At 29.6% G+C, this 18,959-nt stretch overlaps 1 protein-coding gene across 12 annotated transcripts in view; it reads left to right on the top strand.

Moving 5' to 3' along the window:
- LOC122511050 (glucose transporter type 1) overlaps positions 1-18,959 on the top strand; it is a 303,150-nt gene that overhangs the window by 70,913 nt on the left and 213,278 nt on the right. For 7 of the 12 annotated variants that reach the window (XM_043626068.1, XM_043626067.1, XM_043626072.1 and 4 more), the window contains exons 1-3: positions 2,611-3,033; positions 5,606-5,825; positions 16,344-16,977. In XM_043626068.1, coding sequence (XP_043482003.1) covers positions 16,352-16,977 — 626 coding nt within the window. In that variant the 5' untranslated portion in view covers positions 2,611-3,033; positions 5,606-5,825; positions 16,344-16,351. Of the gene's footprint in view, positions 1-2,408; positions 3,034-5,605; positions 5,826-16,343; positions 16,978-18,959 lie in introns of those variants that run through there. The other 5 variants (XM_043626065.1, XM_043626063.1, XM_043626062.1 and 2 more) reach the window with 5 other exon arrangements.

The following is an 18,959-nucleotide window of genomic DNA, read 5'->3' as shown; positions in this document are numbered from 1 at the left end:
ATGTTTGTTAATTTTAAAGTAAAAAAATCATAAAGAGAATTAATTTTCAGTGATAACTAATGATATTTAAATCTTAATTATATCTAAAACATTCAATAAGAATTAAATTAGTAAAATTAAATAAACAAATAATTTTATTAATATTCATGTGTAAATTTAATTAAATATGTAAAATATAAATGGTTATTTCACTATTAGAAAATAATTGCATATCTAACTTAAAAGTATAGTGATAACAAAAAAATAGACAGTTCACAAAACAAATTGGCTCCCCTATCCAACAGAATTGGATAGTACATCCAGCATCTAAGAATCCAATTAAATTGGTTGTCCTGTCCAACTAAATAGATCGCGCTCCAGACACTATCTAAAATAGCTGGGGTATCCAACACATAGAGACAGTTTACACGGAAGCCTTAAATATATATGCCTCCGCGCGCATAAACGGATATTCCTCCAGGAGCATATATTTGCGCCTGCGCGAACACGTGGTCAAGGCAAACTCTTTCACAACACAGCTGCAGGCAAACATTTTGCGCAGACGCGAGTATATGCTCATGGAGGCATATCCGTTTATGCTCGCGGAGACTTATATTTAAGGTCATGTTATTCAGTGGTCACGTGCCCCATATACTTTACTATGGAAAAACTTCATACTGTATAACATGACCTTAAGGCTTACGGTGTAAACTCCTTCATAGTATACTGTATCCAACTATTTTTCTGCGTGTGGCGAGAAAACTTATTAGACGGGTGGTCCAGGCAAATGCGAGTACTCCTAATTTTCAAGTCGTTCTGTAGACGCAAAAATTTAGAATAAGTATGTAAGAAAATTTCCTCGGGGACACTATTGTAAACGCTAGTATTAAGGCAAAAAGACGAGTGTATAAAATAAATAAAAATATTTAGAAATCAGTAATTATTAGTTTGCAAATGTACTATTTAATCAATTACTACTATAACAATTAATTAATTTGCAATTATTAATTTTTTTCTGATTAAAAAATCAAGTATTCAATTTGTAATAAATGTTTAACTAGAAAACACACATCACACTATTTAATTAAAAAGAAATAATTTTGAACGACCTTCAAATAAAGTTTTCCTCAAATTTAAAATGCATGAAAAACAAATTTGCAAAATTTTTTTTATTTATTGCTCTTGGCACGTCTTTAAATACTTACGTGATATAGAAGGTGTTTACACCGTGTGGTATAAATTTATTCTCTGCGCGCATAAACAGGAATATTCTCCACGAGCATATATTCGCGCCTGCGCAAACACGTGGACAAGGCAAAGCCTTTAGGCGCTAGCACAGCTCCTACTGCCTGCCTGCCTGCCTGCCTGCAGGTTGACATGGTAACACATAAGAGTAAGAGAGTCAGAAAATTCAAATTAAATGTTTTTTCTCTCTCACTCTTATGGCGCCTGCCTGCGCAGGCAGACAGGCAGTGAGGTGAGAGTGTACCTTTTCACTACAAAGCTGTAGGCAAACATTTTGCGCAGGCGCGAATATATGCTCGTTGAGAATATTTTCGTTTATGCGCGCAGAGAATAAATTTATACCACACGGTGTAAACACCTTCATAATTATTGTAATAGATGATTATCTATTGTTTTTATTATTAGAGAAAAAAGTGTAGAAAAAACTCTATCCTTCAAACAACCTATTATTTCGATTCTCATGAAATTCAATTGTAGGAGAATTCCTTCCTTGTCTTTGGAAAATTATTTTTAATTATATTCATCTATTTACCGGATCTTCAAGCATTGGATAAATGAATATTGTTAAATTTCCAACTCGTTTTAGTAATAATAATAATAATAATAATACTACAATAATACTAATTTAAAAAAATAATAATAGTAATAAATTAATAATTAAATTAATAAAAAAAATGGTCAATTATTATTATTATTGAATAATTAATAATTGAAAATTTGTTATTAATAATTGCAAATGTGTAATTAATAATTGAAATTAGTAATTTTTTGCAATATAAGGGAGCGTTAATAAATGATGTCACGCAATTTTTCGGGATTTTAGACCCCCTCCCCCCTGTCACGCAATTTCATGCAATTTCACATGTAAAAATACATTGTGTCACGTTTAGTACCTACTCCAAAAAACGTGACATCATTTGTGAACGCTCCCTAATAAATAATTATTATTTTATGCATACCTGTTTATAATAAAGAAAAAAAATTTATTTATCAAGAGAAAAATATTTTAAAAATAAAAGTATTGAATTTATCGAGCAAAAAAAATTCATTTCCTGAACTTTAGAAAAATAATATATCAACGTTCAATTGAAAAAAAAATTCCCAATTCATTTTTCAATAAACGATGTGAGAGTTAACTTTGTACTACCACTACAACAAAAGTAAAAATAGAGGTGTACACAATATATGTACACAAAAAGTACAAAACGAAATTTAACACGCATAAGGAAAAAAAAGAAAATTGTATTGCACGAGATAAAAATACCCATACATTTGAAAAAAAGGTCGAATGATACGAAGGAGAGGATTGTAGACGCCTCTGTGTGAAGCGAAAGTTGGAAGGAGGTGACCGGACCTTGCTTCCATTTTCTGTATAGTAAGCACTAGGCATGTGTGTAGTCATGCGATCAGTCGTAGCCATAACTGGTACAAATATAAATCGTTCTCTAAAAGTAAATTATTTTTCTCTTGTCACTTAAAAAAAGTGATATTCTCATAAATGACATTAAAAATTTTTTTTTCTTTCATCATACACGCGCATCTATAGTGTGTAAATACTAACAATATATTTCTATTGAACTGTTAAATAACTTGTGTTTTTCATTATAGTTGTTTTTGGTGTCACGTGTCTTGTGATGTAAATGACCAGATGTAGTAAATACAAAATACATACATTATGTGTGTGTATATGTCAATAGTGTATAATAACGTGTTTGGCGTTTAATATCAAAGAATGGATTATTTTGTTACCAACTGAGAAAACAGCGAAAATATATCCGCAAATAGTGTTTTATTCATTTTATGAAAGCGGTAAGAAAACCAGCGTAATTGCAAATTGAATATTTTTTCTCTAAACGCAAAAAATATAAAAAATTTTTTTTTAAATTAATAAAATAAATAAATCATAACAATTATAATTATTATTGCCAAAATAATATAACAATTTATAAATAAATAATAACAAAAACAATAATAATAATAGCAGTTATTCTTGTTAGCAATTCTTATTATTATTGGTTTAGCTTTTAATTAAATTTAATGTATTAAAAATCGTTTTAATTATTAATTAGTGTAGAAAATTATTATTAGCTTATTTCTTATAATAATAATTATTATTATTGTAAAAAATAAGCTAATAATTTAAATAATTCTCAATATTATGAAACTAAAAAAAATAACTTTTCAAATATTGTTTTTAGGTAATATTATATTAATTAATTTGAGGATAAAAATAAATAAAAAACAATAGAAAATATAAACAATACCCAAAAACAATGGAATCAAAATTTAATACCTTTCTTGTCTATTTATTGAAAAGAATAAACTAAATAAAAAGTCCCTCTTGTTTTATTTTATATTTAAATATTTTATAAATTATTATTTTTAATAAAAATAATAATAAAATATTTATGTATATTGTAAATAAATACAAAAATAAAAAATATTAAACAAATATAAAAAAGAATATTTATGAGAAAAATAATATTGAAAATGAATAAAAGAAAAGAAAAAGGAAACTAATTTATTTTCCTAAAAAACAGAAAATTCCTTTTTCCTAAAAAAATAAAATTACTTAAGTAATAACTAAAAGTAAAAATAACTTCAATTTTTATAAATAAAAGAAAAAGGCACGAAATATAAAAAAATGTTTTTATTTCTTTTTACTTTTTTTATTTAGTGAAAATAATTTAACTTTTTTAATTTTTATATTACCATCATTTTTTTCACCAAAATTAACACACGCTAAAGTAAATTTCAATTTGTAAATTTCTATTTTATCTAAACAATATGCCGTACTCGCGGTCCAGACTCTTTTATTTTACTATGAGTAAACGCTTCAATTGTTTTGAATGTCCCCACACATTCCATTATACGGTCTTTTATTATCCTTTCGCCTATATTAGTTTTGTAGTTGTAACTTTTAAAACAAAAATAATTAATTACGAACTCAACATTGTTGTACACAATATAATATACATTATATTCCAACAAAATAATCAGTTTCATCTTTTTGTTGATAAAAAACTACTGCAAAAAAAAATTATCCACGGAGACAAAAAGGTTTAAAAAAAGTTTCCAATTTTGAAAAATAAGTAAAATATATAGAGAAAATTTTTTCTCTAAAAAATAATATTTCGCCCCAAAAAATTATAGAGAAAATCATTTTTTTCCCTAAAAAATAAAAGGAAAAATAATATTTTCACCCAAAAGGGTCCGTCCATAAACTACGTCACGTCTTAGGGGGGGGGGGGGGGGTGGAATTCATTTTTTGTGACGTTCTGTAGAAAAAATGGCGCTAAAGCATGTAAAATTTGTGACGTGGGTAGGGGGGGGGGTGGAAAAATTAGGCAAAATAGTTTGACGTAGTTTATGAACGGCCCCAAAAATAATAGAGAAAATAATTTTTTCCCTAAAAAGTAAAAAAGAAAATAATTTCTTTTTCCTAACAAATAGAAAAGAAAATTAATAATTAATTTGTTGAATTAAAAAATTAATAATTAAAAATATTTAATTTGTGAAATAAAAAGGAAAATTAATAATTAATTCCGTCAAATAAATTTAATATTCACACAAAACAAAATTTCTAATAAACAGACCATTTGAGAAAAATAATCCCAATGTTCAAATATTTTGAAATTGCAAAAAAAATGGAATGCAGTGATTCATGTTATTAATTTGTTTTTATAGTCCCTGTGATTTTTATCCACATTACAAATGAAAGCTTTCTGTTGGGAAAAAGTGTTTAATAATCAATTTATCTCAATCTGACATAATAATTCACTTACTTTTTTTTTGTCAAAATGTATATTCAACAGTAATTACCATTCGGGAAAAAAAGATGTTTTATTCGCGAAAAATAAACAAAATAATAATTCAACCCCCGTTACCTTTCAAGTGTTATTATATATGATTTATATCAATTGGAATGTTTATTGTCACAAATACAATTAACGAGCATAAAAGGAGACAAATTAATTTTAATGAAAAATGTCACTCTAAAAATTTATTTCCTTTTTCAATATTTCCATTTAAAAACGTTAATTGTTTTTAATGCGAATATTTTTTATTTCCGTTAAGTATAAAAAAATGTTAATTTTTTTAATGCTAATATTTTTTATTAACAATCTTGAAGAAAAAGAAAATTTTTGTTAAATGGAAATATTTTTGATTTCCTTTTAAAAAAACGTTCATTATTTTAATGGACGTATTTTTTATTTTTAAAGAAATGTTAATTTCTTTTTTAATGGAAATATTTTTTATTTCCATTTAAAAATACGTTAATTTATTTTAATGCTGAAATATTTAGTAGAAAATAATTTTATTTTACAATATTTTTTGAGAAAATTGTCGTTGAATTTTGGTTTGTTTTTTTATTTTCTAGCCAAGAGTGCAGAAGTGAGGGAAAGGGGGAAGAAGATTTGAAATCGAGTGCAGCAAAAGAAGCAACAGATTGGAATCTCGAAACTTCTCGTGCCACGGATCGCTTATCAACGGTAGAGTATTATACCTTTTCCTAGCAAAAGGACTTCCACTTGTCACAACACACAAAGTCGTGGAGTGCTTCATCATCGCCGGGCACAATGGCTTGGAAATTGTTTGAGGTTAGTCAGCTTTTACATCGCCTAGCACGTATATTAAATAATACACCTGCATTTCAGACATTATTTCCTTTACTCTAAACGAAAACAAATAATATATTTCTAATAACAATAATATTATTATAATTAATTAGTTATTAATTAGAATCTAATTAACTATATAATAATATTTAATGTATTATAATATGTTAATTATTATATCATGAATTACTAATTGATAATAAATAATTTTTTTATAAATTATTAATTAATTAATTAATTATTATATTATTATTATGATACTATTAAGTAATATGTAATGCTTTCTTAACTATTACGAACAAATTTTCCCAAACCCTATTTTAATTTATTTATACATTTCTAGTGAAAAGAATACCTTTACGTATTTTTATTTCAAGCTTCTGTAGCTAAAGAGATTTTAACAGATTTTTTTCTGCTCTTTAGAAAATTAATTATTTATTTGAACATTTGCTACTTTATTTTAACACTTAAAAATAATTAATTAACAATTACTGTGTTCATAAAATAATTAATACTAATTAAAATCTAATAACTAAAATTTTTTCAAGCGAAAATCAAACCCAGAAAATCTCCAATTTCCAGTTTGACAGCAATTTTTTGAAATTGCATTTTTTCATCTTAATTTTTATTAATAAAATCAGTTTCTTTTTTAGAAAATGTTCCAAAAGAAGTAATTGCCCTTAAAAATATAATTTATTCTAACTGTGAATAATTTTCCAAAAAATGGGAGATTTGTAAAAATTGTATTTTCGAAAAGAAACCAATTTTCAATTTCCAAATATTATGGAGACGATGAGGACAAAAAATTTTTCGAAAATAATTTAAATTAAATTATAATTTAATTATAATATAAAGAGATATAAACTACATATAATATCATTAAATTATGTTTTAATTTGATTATAATACGATTTTTTACCAAAGAATTATCGAATTTTTTAAACAAATTTTCCAAAAACGAAGACAATGGGGGTGGACGAGAAAATTTTGCCAAAAAGACAAACGTCTGACAATTATATTTCTTTTGTTTTTTTCTTAATCGTTAGACGCATTTTAGCAGTAAGTGGTTAAATTTTTTGTCAGTGTATATAATTTACATTCGGCTGGTTTTTTATTTTGCATGATTTTGCGTTTTGTTATATCAATAAAAAAAAGTGAAAAAATACACAAATAAAAAACACATTAAACACAAATTGTGCGTGTCGTTATTGTATTTTTATTTTTCCGCACACATTTTTTTCACACACACAAAAATAATAATATAATAATGCATGCGAGGCATGAATGTATTATAATTTACGAAAAATAAAAAAACAAAAAAGTTATTTGATATAAATCGGAGAGTCACGCCATTTGCACGAAACGAAAATTCATCGTAAAAAAATGTGTCAACAACATTATTAGTTTAGTGTCAGAAAACTAAAAAATATTTTTATTATACGCTAACAATTTTTCTTTACACAATATTTTTATTGAATTCTATTGAGGCAAAAGGAAAATTAAATTACAAAAAAATTATTAAATAAAAATTAAATTACGAAAAATCACAGAGTAAAAAATTTATAAACAAAAAATTGTAAGATAAGAAAAGTTAAATTTCAAAAAATTAGAGTAAAAAATTTATAGAATACAAAAATTAAATTGCAAACAGAAAATAGAATGAAATTAAAATACAGAAATAAAATAAATTACTGGAAAGTAAAAACAATTAACAATTAAATTAAAAAGAATCTATTATTTAATATTAAAGTAAAATAGTTTCTTTTTGCATCTTTATTTACTTTTCATATTATTAACAAATATCCTAAAGGGTTTTTTTCATATAATTTTTCTCTAAATTCCTCTCTCGCAAAATTCAATATAAATTCTGTGAGAAAAAAAACTAATTGCAGAAAAAAGTCTCTTTTTCCTCCTTGTGCTTTAAAAAAGAAGAATTCAAAAGTGATTTTTCACTCGTTTAATTCAAAGGAAAATCTTGAAAAAATTTTTTCCCCCTTTAAGCTTCTTAGTTTTTAGGTTAAGTACATGAAGGAAGAGAAAAAAAGACTCTTCAGACCAATGTAACGATAAATGTCGACGCTTTACGTCAACACTTTGCTCGCTGTACACATTAACGTTTATCATTTTCGATGCGATAGTTTTTCCTTTATGCACTTAAAAGGATACTCCCGCCTCTCTTTAAATATTAATTAATGAAAATTGACTTTCATCATTTATTCCGCCCATCGAAATTTTGCGCCAGTTTAGTTTTTATTATTTTTAATTACTAATTTATAAATAATCCGAGTTTTTGGAAATTAAAGATTTTGGAAATTATTTAACACAGGATTAATTAGGGTAAATGTGTTTTAAAATTATACATGAATATAGGGTCAGTTGGGGTGAATCCGGACAGGGGGTAAATGCGGAAAGAGGGGTTGGAGCTTAATTTACAAATTAAAAATTAAGATCGACGTCAATATTTCCAGCTCAGATCACCTTCAAGAGATTCTGAGTATTGCCAAGTTTTTATCTTGACAATTGGCAATAGGATAATTAAAGTTGTCGCTTAATGCAAAAAAAGTTGACAATTATTTTCAGACTGCTTCAGTATTTCATCTCGCATTTGAAAAGTAACAAACTTAAAAATCGTACAAAAATTTTTTTTTATTCCTAGTTACTCCCGAAAGAGAAATTGACTTGGATTTTTAATTTTTGTCAATTCAGTTAATAATGACAAGTTGTCCGAATTTACCCCAAAACTTTGAAAACTTGGGGTAAATCCGGACAGAGTTTCTACTACATTTTAAAAAGTATAAAGTGTAAGAGAGAGTAAGAGGAAGAGAGTGAGTGACTTCAAATTCGTAAAGGTACTATCACAGCTCTTGTCGACAGCTGCCCAGTGGGAAATTTGCAACCGGCGCGGATCCTCGCCTGTACCGACGCCGGAGTAGTGGTACTGCACGGAAAAAAAAGTACGTGAATTTTTCATTGACTCGGTACTTGACTTTTGGATACGACACAAAATACTAAAAACAGTCTAGTACTTTTGCATGAGAGTTTCAAAAGCAGTCAATGAAAATTTCTAGTACCTTGCTTGAGAATTTCATTGACTTTCAAAAAAACTGTAAAATAAAAAAAATAATTTCCACTTGTTCACACCGTTTTTCTGAAATTCACTCATTCATTCACATATTTGGATAATTAATCACACAAACAAAGAACAATTATTGTATCACTTTTCGACGTTCGTCAACACTTATGAACTAACCTATAACACACACATATATTCGCGTATAACTTAAATATAAACACACACTTAACACTTAAAAGTACGTATCGAATTGTTCTTATATACCACATGGTGAAATTTTTCACGACTTCTGAGACATGCTATTTCACTGAAAACTGAGACTTACATAACATTCTGTTTTGTGAGAAACACAAAACAAAAAATATTTTTTTGAAAGTCAATTCTTGAAGACAAATATATATTAACACTATTTGTTTTTCATAAAATAATAGTATATTCACATCTGAAATTAACACAAATGGAAACAGACGATCAGCTGGCATTTACCTTGGGTAGAAACGCGCAACGCACACTGCGCATGCTCTACAGAATTTTCAAGCGCAGTCAACTAATCTTTCACGTACTTTATAAAACTGAACAAATGACTTTTCGTTAAAATTTAAAAAACACTGTTGCCCATACTAGTACTAGAATAACTCTAGGACTTTTCTATATTTTCTAATAAAAAGTATATGATACAGCCTTGTACTTTGTGTTCTATCCAAAAGTCAAGCACTTTCAAGGAAGGATTCACGTACTTTTTTTTTCCGTGTGGCTGGGAACCGCCTGCCTACCGCCCGAGAACTGGTATTCTACCAAAAGATGACTTGGCCAGGAGCTGGCTGGCCATCCGTCTCGGAACTGGCATTCTACCGCCCGGTAACCGGCCGCGAAGAGCCGTTCCGTGTATAATTCAACCGGCTGGGACCCGGCACTGTACCGACTGCGGATCTTTCATTTCCTAGCCAGATGTGCGCTGGCAATGCTGGCATTCTACCGCCTGACAACCGGCTCGGATCAAAATGATAATTTCAACAAATATCAATAAAAAAATAATAATTAATTGCAAAAGATAAATACGGATGACAATTCATTGACAGTTCACTTTACACATTTTTTTATACACTTAACGGTATTTTTTTATATTCACATTTGAAAAATCCTAACGCTTGGGGGTACGAACCTACGCCTAACCGAATATTTACGCACCGAAATCTCGCACGCTAACCACTATGCTACGCTCGCATGGAACTCTCAAACCTTAAATGCTTTCAAGTCTCACTAGCTGAAATAAAAATTGTAAAATTACTACGCGGCAATAGGCAATTTGGAAATACGAACTGATGTAATACCGGTATATTTTCAATACTTTACTGAATGTGTATTTATGAATATTTCAATATTTCGTTTAAAAAAAATGTTATATTTTTATTATTATGTTTTATAATATTTTATTACATAATATATCGAATAATATGAACATAACTTCACTGCAAAACAATTTATAACATATAAGTAATAGTATTAAATTGAATAAAATCAAAATGGCGGATGTAATATGGCGACATATTTTTAAAAAATTTAACGGATTTGCTTGAAACTCTTCACCCCAGGTGCGAATTTAGGTTGGCCGCCAGAGTTTGAAGGTTGGCCCAAGGTTGGCCTAACTTTGGCAAGCAAAGTTTTGGTTGCCAGAGTTTGCCCAACTTTGGCAAGTACTTGTGCCCACAGTTGGCCCGACTTTGCAAGCCAACCATTAAATGCAGAGTTTAACCAACCGTCGGGCCAACTTTGGCGACAAAGGTTGGCACAACTTATCCAAACGTAGTTTAAAAGACTTTCAGTTTCGGTTGGCCGAACTCTGGGCCACGGTTGGCCCAACGGTTGACAAAACTATGTGAAACACAGTTTAATTGACTTACATTATTTTGGTTGGCCGAACTCTGGGCCACGGTTGGCCCGACGGTTGGCAAAACTATGTGAAACGCAGTTTAATTGACTTAAACTTTCTTGGTTGGCCGAACTCTGGGCCACGGTTGGCCCAACGGTTGGCAAAACTATGTGAAACGCAGTTTAATTGACTTAAACTTTCTTGGTTGGCCGAACTCTGGGCCACGGTTGGCCCAACGGTTGGCAAAACTCTGTGAAACGCAGTTTAATTGACTTGATTTTTCTTGGTTGGCCGAACTCTGGGCAACGGTTGGCCCAACGGTTGGCAAAACTCTGTGAAACGCAGTTTAATTGACTTGATTTTTCTTGGTTGGCCGAACTCTTGGCCACGGTTGGCCCAACGGTTGGCAAAACTCTGTGAAACGCAGTTTAATTGACTTGATTTTTCTTGGTTGGCCGAACTCTGGGCCACGGTTGGCCCAACGGTTGGCAAAACTTTGTCAAATGCGGTTTAAATGACTTAAACTTTCTTGGTTGGCCGAACTCTGGGCCACGGTTGGCCCGACTGTTGCAGCTTTAATATACATTTTGCGTTATGCACTCCCATGTGAGCGTAGCGTAGTGGTCAGTGTATAAGTCTTCGGTGCGTTAGGTTAGGGGTTCGATCCCAGCGAGCGATAGATATTTTCGAAAATGTATGTATGAGATTGTGTTTAATAATAATAGGTAAAGGTTATATCTGATGTTCCCGCTAATAATAACGTGTTAATTGTTTAAATAATGTAGTTTTTTAATAATTTTTTACCTTTGGCTGTTGAAGTTGGCCAAACTTTGAAAATTGTGGTTGGCCCAACTTACGCATCTAAAGTTGTGCCAACTTTGGCGTCAGTCTTTGGACCAACCATTGAAATGTATAGTTGGCACAACATATGCATTGTAAGTTGGGCCAACTTCCTTATGAGTTGTCGGGCCAACCATCGTCGCCATTAGACGGTCGCCGTTATCATCTGTATGGTTGGCCCAACCTCTGGCACGAGAAGTTGGACCGACTTTGTAAAAGTTGGCCCAACTATGGGCCGACCAAAAAATCGCACCTGGGACTCAGGTGTTTTTAAGGTCGCTTATTACGAATCTGATGTCACATTTTCGAAATTTAAAATAATTGTGGATCTAATATGGTATTATATGTTAGTAAAATCGAAAAACGTGAAATTCGAAGTCTTTGGCGTACTTGAAAAAAAGATTTCCACACCCATAGATATCTAAATTGAGAAAAGATGTATTTACAGGTCTAGATATAAGCAAAGAAGTGATTCTGTATTATATTCTAAAAACGAAGCCAACTATACGAAAATCTTTTGAAGAAAAATGTGTAAAGGTTCATAAAGAAAAATAAAACTTTAAATTGTCTTTACTAAAAGAGTGTATAAATTATGCCCTAAATGTTCGAATTTTACGTTCTCCGATTTTACTAACATATAATACCATATTAGATCCACAGTAATTTTAAATTTCGAAAATGTGACATCAGATTTGTAATAAGCGACCTTAAAAACACCCGAGTGAAGAGTTTCAAGCAAATCCGTTAAATTTTTTAAAAATATGTCGCCATATTACATCCGCCATTTTGAATTTCGAAAATCTGACATCAGATTCGTAATTAGGGACCTCAAAAACCCCCGAGTAAAAAGTTTCAAGCGAATCCGATCAATTTTTTATTTTGACAGCCGCCATATTGGATCCGCCATTTTGAATTTTTAAAATCCGACATCGGTTTTCTAATCAACGATACCAAAATATTAAGAATCAGATGCTTAAGTTAAAGTCCTTTCCAATTATTCTTTTCTTCGTTTTTTCAGTTTTTAGGTCGTGTAACCTAAACTTTAAATTGTTGTACCTTAGTGAAAAAAAGTCGGATCGGATCGGGTGTAGAATATTTTGAAAGGTGAATAATTGTACTTTCCTTTAAAATTTGTTCGAATGATAAAAAAAATTTTTTGTGGATTTTATTGAGAGTCGAATGTTGCCAAAAATGGCCTTTTTTACTCTTTTAGGTTAGAATATCTCAGAATCCTGACGTGATAGAGCAATTTCGCTGCCAGTTTTGGATTCAGGGTGACAAATTACATCGGAAATGACTTATCCCGTTTGTGGGTCTGACAAAATTCTAAATTTTGTAGGCCTGTGTTATTGAATTCTTGCGAAGAATTTTATTAAAATTTTCAAAAATAATTAAATTCCTGTGAAAAATTCGCAGAAATCCAATTATTTTCAAAAATTTGAATAAAATTCTTGACACAAATAAAAAATAAAAAAAATTATATGCAGATCTTCAATTACTTTCAGAAATTAAAAACTAAAAATCTTTGCAGAAATTCAATTATTTTGAAAAATCTTAATAAAATTCTTGGCAAGTATTCAATTATTTTCACAAATATCAAAATTTTTGCAGAAGCACAAATATTTTTAAAAGTTTTAATAAAACTTTTTCGTATAGGAATTCAATTATTTTTAATACAATTTTAAAAAAATGTTCTCAATAAGATTCAATTATTTAAAAAATTTTAATTATAATAAAATAATAATTGATAATTATAAATAATAATAATAAATAGGTAATAATTTGTGGTGAAAAATTATATTATTTATCAAAATAATTCAATTCTTGCAAAAAATTTTATATTGCCTATCATTTTACATAATTTATGATAACAATTAAAGTCTTTCGAAAAAATTAATTAAAATTGCATTCAAAATAATTGGATTTTTATAAAGAGGATTTTGTTTAAAGTTTTGAAAGTAATTGAAATCTTTAGAGAATTATTAAATGTTTTACGTAGAATTTTGTCAAAATTTTGTTTAAATAATTGAATTCTTTTGGAAAATTTTTATTGGAAATCGTTAAATTGAGGAAAATTTTTGATAATAATTAGAATTTTGCCAACAATTTTCAAAAATTTATTTATTATAGGGTAGTGGGCGAAGAAGAAAAAAAGAAAAGGAAATTCTTGTGCATTATTGGGCAGCACTGAATGCTTCAAGTTATTTTCATTGTTTATGAAGACAAAGGTTTTGGATATGTTTAGACGTTATATGATATGATTAAACGCGTTTGTTTCTAACAGAGATATCGTTAAATTTCGGTAAAAAAATTTTGAAAGCATTGTTTTTAAAGTGGTACTGTGATTACAGTTAATAGTTTAAAAATTCTAAACTTTGTGGTAATTTTGTTTACATAATAATACAATAATATTATAAATGAATTATGAATATCGATAAAATTGTGTGTTATACAATTTTTTGATAACTTTTAAAAAATGTCGTCCTGGCCCTATAAGGTGGCCACCATGCGTTTTTATGTAAAATCACTTTTTAATTTGTTTACGATGCAATATTTATCAAAATATATTATGCAAAATGTAAAGTTTATCGATTTGGAAAATTTTATGATGAATAATAAAATAATTTAGTTTTTAATGTATGAAATATAGGATAAATAACCGTTTAGGAATTATCCAGGCGGAAAAGTCGGACGAATGTCGGAATTTACAACCGGCTGGGATCCGCGCCCGTACAGACCGCAAGTACCGACGGTCTGTACCGATTCGGATCTGAAAAAGCAACCGGCGCGGTACAGATTATGCTCCGACTGTCGGATCCGTCTTCCCACTATTGTCAGTACTGGCTCGGTACTGGATTTCTTCCGCCGGCGGATCTTTTTCTTCTGCGGCGTCGGAAGAATGACGGATATGTTAAGTCTGTACTGGCTCGGTGCTGGGCCGGATCCGACTGCGGATGTCGTCATTTATTGGCACATTATAAATCACATTATAAATTTATTTTCAATAAATGTGTCATAACTAAATAATTATTACAATAATTAATTGCATTATTTTAGAAAATAATGATTAATTAATAAATGAATATAATCAAAATATTAAGTAATTATTTATTGAGACTTTTTTCAAAATTAAACAATTAAAACAATTTGTTGTGCACTTATACTTTATAATTATTATAAATAAATTTATACTATTAATATAAATTTATTATTATTGAGATATTATTAATTAATATTATTGAGAATTAATAATAAATTATTAATATTAATAAATATTAATAAATATTAATATTCATGTTAATAATTTATTATTAATTCTCAATAATATTAATGTTAATTAATAATATCTCAATGATAATAAATTTATTATTGTTGTGATATTAATTAAAATTATTAATATTATTATGTTCAATATTATTATATTGAGATACAATTATTTAATATATTATATAATAATAAAAATATAGCTGTAGCATTGACGCGTAGTTATTCGACAAGTTTTATTTCAGCTTGTGACACTTGAGAGTATTTAAGATTTGAGAGTCCCATGCGAGCGTAGCATAGTGGTTAGCGTGCGAGATTTCGGTGCGTAAATATTCGGTTAGGCGTAGGTTCGTACCTCCAAGCGTTAGGATTTTTCAAATGTGTATGTAATAAAAAATTGCGTTTAAGTATATAAAAAAATAAAAAAAATGTGTAAAGTGAACTGTCAATGAATTGTCATCAGTATTTATCTTTTGCAATTAATTATTATTTTTTTTATTGATATTTGTTGAAATTATCATTTGGATCCGATCCGGTTGTCAGTTGGTAGAATGCCAGCGCTCGGCTGGCTATTAAATGAAAAATCCACGGTCGGTAGAGTGCCAGGTCCCAGCCGGTTGAATTATACACGGAACGGCTTCTCCCGGCCGGTCAGCGGGCGATAGAATGCCAGTTCCGAGCCGGTTGCCAGCGCGCTCCTGGCCTAGTCACTATTCGGTAGAATGCCCGTTCACATTCGGTTGGCAGGCGGTTCCCAGCCAGTACAGTTACACCGGCGTCAGTACGGGCTAGGATCCGCGCCGGTTGGAAATTTCCGCCTGGGTACAGTCGTTTAAAAGATGGGTGGCCACCTTGGGGCCCCTTACCCTATATATAATTCATTTATTTATGAAAATTATAAATGCAACTCTTTTAAAATTCAATTAATAGTTTATAAGGCAAACCAAACAGGCACCAAAATTAAGAATTTTCTTATGAATTCTAAAAATTAAATTTTTTCCAGTACTTTTATTAAAAATCCCTGACTTGTCCCTGATTTTCCTGACCAACTCTACTTTTCCTGACTTATGTCAACCCTGTATTATTAATATTATTATACTATTAATAGTATTATTAATATTAATAGAAATCATTTCCAAAAAAAAATATTTTATCATTAGCAGGGAACAAGAATTATAATTAACATAGTTTAATTAATAATGAAATAATTGATTATTTTTCTTGTTAGACTATTTTCGTCAATAGAGAATTCCCCCCCCCCCCTTGAAAAATTTTTCCAAATTAGAAAAACTTGTTTCATAGAAAATATTCCCGAAAAAAAATATTTTTATCAGTTTTCTGACACAACTAATAAAAGACACAAATTCACGAAATTTTCAAACTAAAAAAAATATGAATTTCTTGAACAAAGTGATTAAGGACACGTTGTGTTGATCTTTATTTTCCCGATCAGCACGAACGATGGCCGATTCACGCGGCTTCAAACCAATAAATCAACTGTGGAGTGTCGCGTCAGGAGTGGCATCGTCTGACATTGATTCCGAGTGTCTATACGAGGATATATCAAGTCTCTCGGGACCGCAGGATTCAGAGGATCAGTGTCCGCGAATAATTCCACATCGTGGTTTAGAGCAACAACAACAACAACGCGTGCGTCGTAGTAGAAGAAAAGAAGACGGACGTACAACATCGTCAGCGGCAACATTAAGAAGAAAAAATCAAAGCACAAATCATCATCATCAACAACATCATCATCATAATCCTCAAATTAATAATAATAATATTGATAACGTATCCAGGGTGGAGGAGAAATATGGAGTGCGCGGGAGTTATGGGGAGTCTGGGCCTCATGCCGCATTCGATGCGGGTTCAACAACACTCAAGCTGACGAGAGGGCGAAAAGTTTCATCCCGATATCTTCAGACAACAACCACCACCACGACTACCACGTATCATCACGGGGGACGGATTCCCCGCTTTAGTTCTAGGCCAACGCGTCATCATTTTGCCCGCAGTCCATTCAGTAATGAGACGCAGGAAGAAGTACAAGAGGACGACGAAGCCACTCTTAGAGAGTTGCTTGTAAGGTACGGAATCTACCCTTCTTTTCTTCTATTTTTAATATTTAAGAAAATTAAAATCAAAACAGAATACACATCTTTGTTGATACACCATTTTTTTAAACACACAAGGGAGAGAAACACCCTTCACTATTGTTACAATTTTTTTTAAACCCTTTTTATTATTCTAGAGATTGACTGTTAAATTGTAGACATGGCGACTAGATTAATCTACCAGATAATATAAATTTTCATTATTGATGCAATCATTAATTGTTAAGCGTCCCTTTACCTATGCAGCATCGTCCGAATAAATAAACAAACTTTTTTATTTACATTATTCTCTTTGTTACCATTATTTTTAGTAGATGAAATTTTAGTAGATGATTAAGGGTGATTCTCCGCGTAGCGCAGAATTTAATGTCCCTCGTGTTTTTTAAGAAATCAGTTTCATATATTGTAATGAATTCAACGTGGAAAATTAATTTCCATGATGACAAATAAAAGTCTATTGTCGTTTTTATTTAAAAGTTTATAATTTTGCTTGAAAATCTGTTTTAAGGTGCTAAAACGTCATGGTGTAATCAGTCCCTACTAACATTTCATATATACACGGAAAAAAATTAATCTCTAAACTTGAAATAATATTAATTTCAAATCCAATGAAATATAAGTGTATCTAAATTAAACATTATAGTCACAATTACTGTGATAAGTTGTGTTTGATTCTGTCAAACTTTATACCAGAAAACGCCATAAATTCACATCTCTGATTTAGAGATTTGTTAATTTCACAACTTTTTTTTATATGAATTACATACAATTACAGTTTTCATTTTCCGTATTTTATGAATGTTTTTCTCGTCATCACGTGGAACATATATTTTTATTTATTAGACTTATCGGCGTTGAAAGGTCTGTGAAATTTTAAGGTTACAATTATCGCCCGACAAAATACGGCACTGACTGATTTATATGACGTGAAATAGGTAAATAAACATTTTTCAACCATTTTTTCTCTAAACACAGACACTTTTTACAAAACATGCCAATATACAACGGGTAAGATAATAAAGATAATAATAAAGGTAGATAATAAAGATAATAAAGATAATAAAGATAATAAAGATAATAAAGAAATAATAAGATTAATTAATAATATTTATTAGTAAGATAATAAAGGGTTATTAAGAAGATTCTTATCTTCTTAATAACCTAAATTCAAAAGATTGTTTAAATTCATGCAGAAACGCGGTTGTAAAATTTAAAATTGGAAAGTAATGTAATGACAGTTAACAAGAAGCGGTTTACTGCCAGTCGCCAGAACATATGTTCCATGTCTTAAAATTTGAGATTCCTAATATCATTTTTAGGCATAAGAAATACGTGTTCTTCACAATACTAATATTCGGATTAGATATAATACCAAATTTCAGTTTTAGTGATCTGCTTACATCTTACGTCCGATTCCAGTGATAGTTTATGCCTAAATCTCAGATTTAATCTCTAATTTAGAGATTAATTTTTTTCCGTGTAAAATGTTATTTTTTTAGTAAAATATAATAATAAATATAATGAATATTGACATTTTCTTATTGTCTAAGTTAGTAGAATTGAGAAAAACAAAACACTTGTAAAAAAAAAATTTATTTTTTAATATTTTTGTAGTTACTTCTTGTCTCTCGTTTTCGCGTCATATGGTATAATCACTTTGTAAAATTGCATAATTTACATAAAAAATCAAATCGAAAAATTGCTCAACATTCATAAAAAGCAGCAATAAACTCTCCTAAATAAATTATTAAAAGAGAAATTAATTTAAAAATTTTTTTTTTCTGTTTTATATGTGTTACAAGCATGAAAGGGAGTCACAGAATCGTCATGGTCGAATCATAATATATTTGCAACAAAATGAATAATTATTTATATTTTACGTCAAAACAAGTTTAGTAGTCTAAGGTTAGTGAAAACAAAAGACGTGGAAAAAAAGAATTTTTGAAATCGATAAT

Source organism: Leptopilina heterotoma, unplaced genomic scaffold (assembly GCF_015476425.1).
Source record: "Leptopilina heterotoma isolate Lh14 unplaced genomic scaffold, ASM1547642v1 Lhet_8, whole genome shotgun sequence".
NCBI lineage: Eukaryota > Metazoa > Arthropoda > Insecta > Hymenoptera > Figitidae > Leptopilina > Leptopilina heterotoma.
This window is presented reverse-complemented; position numbering and strand designations above follow the sequence as displayed.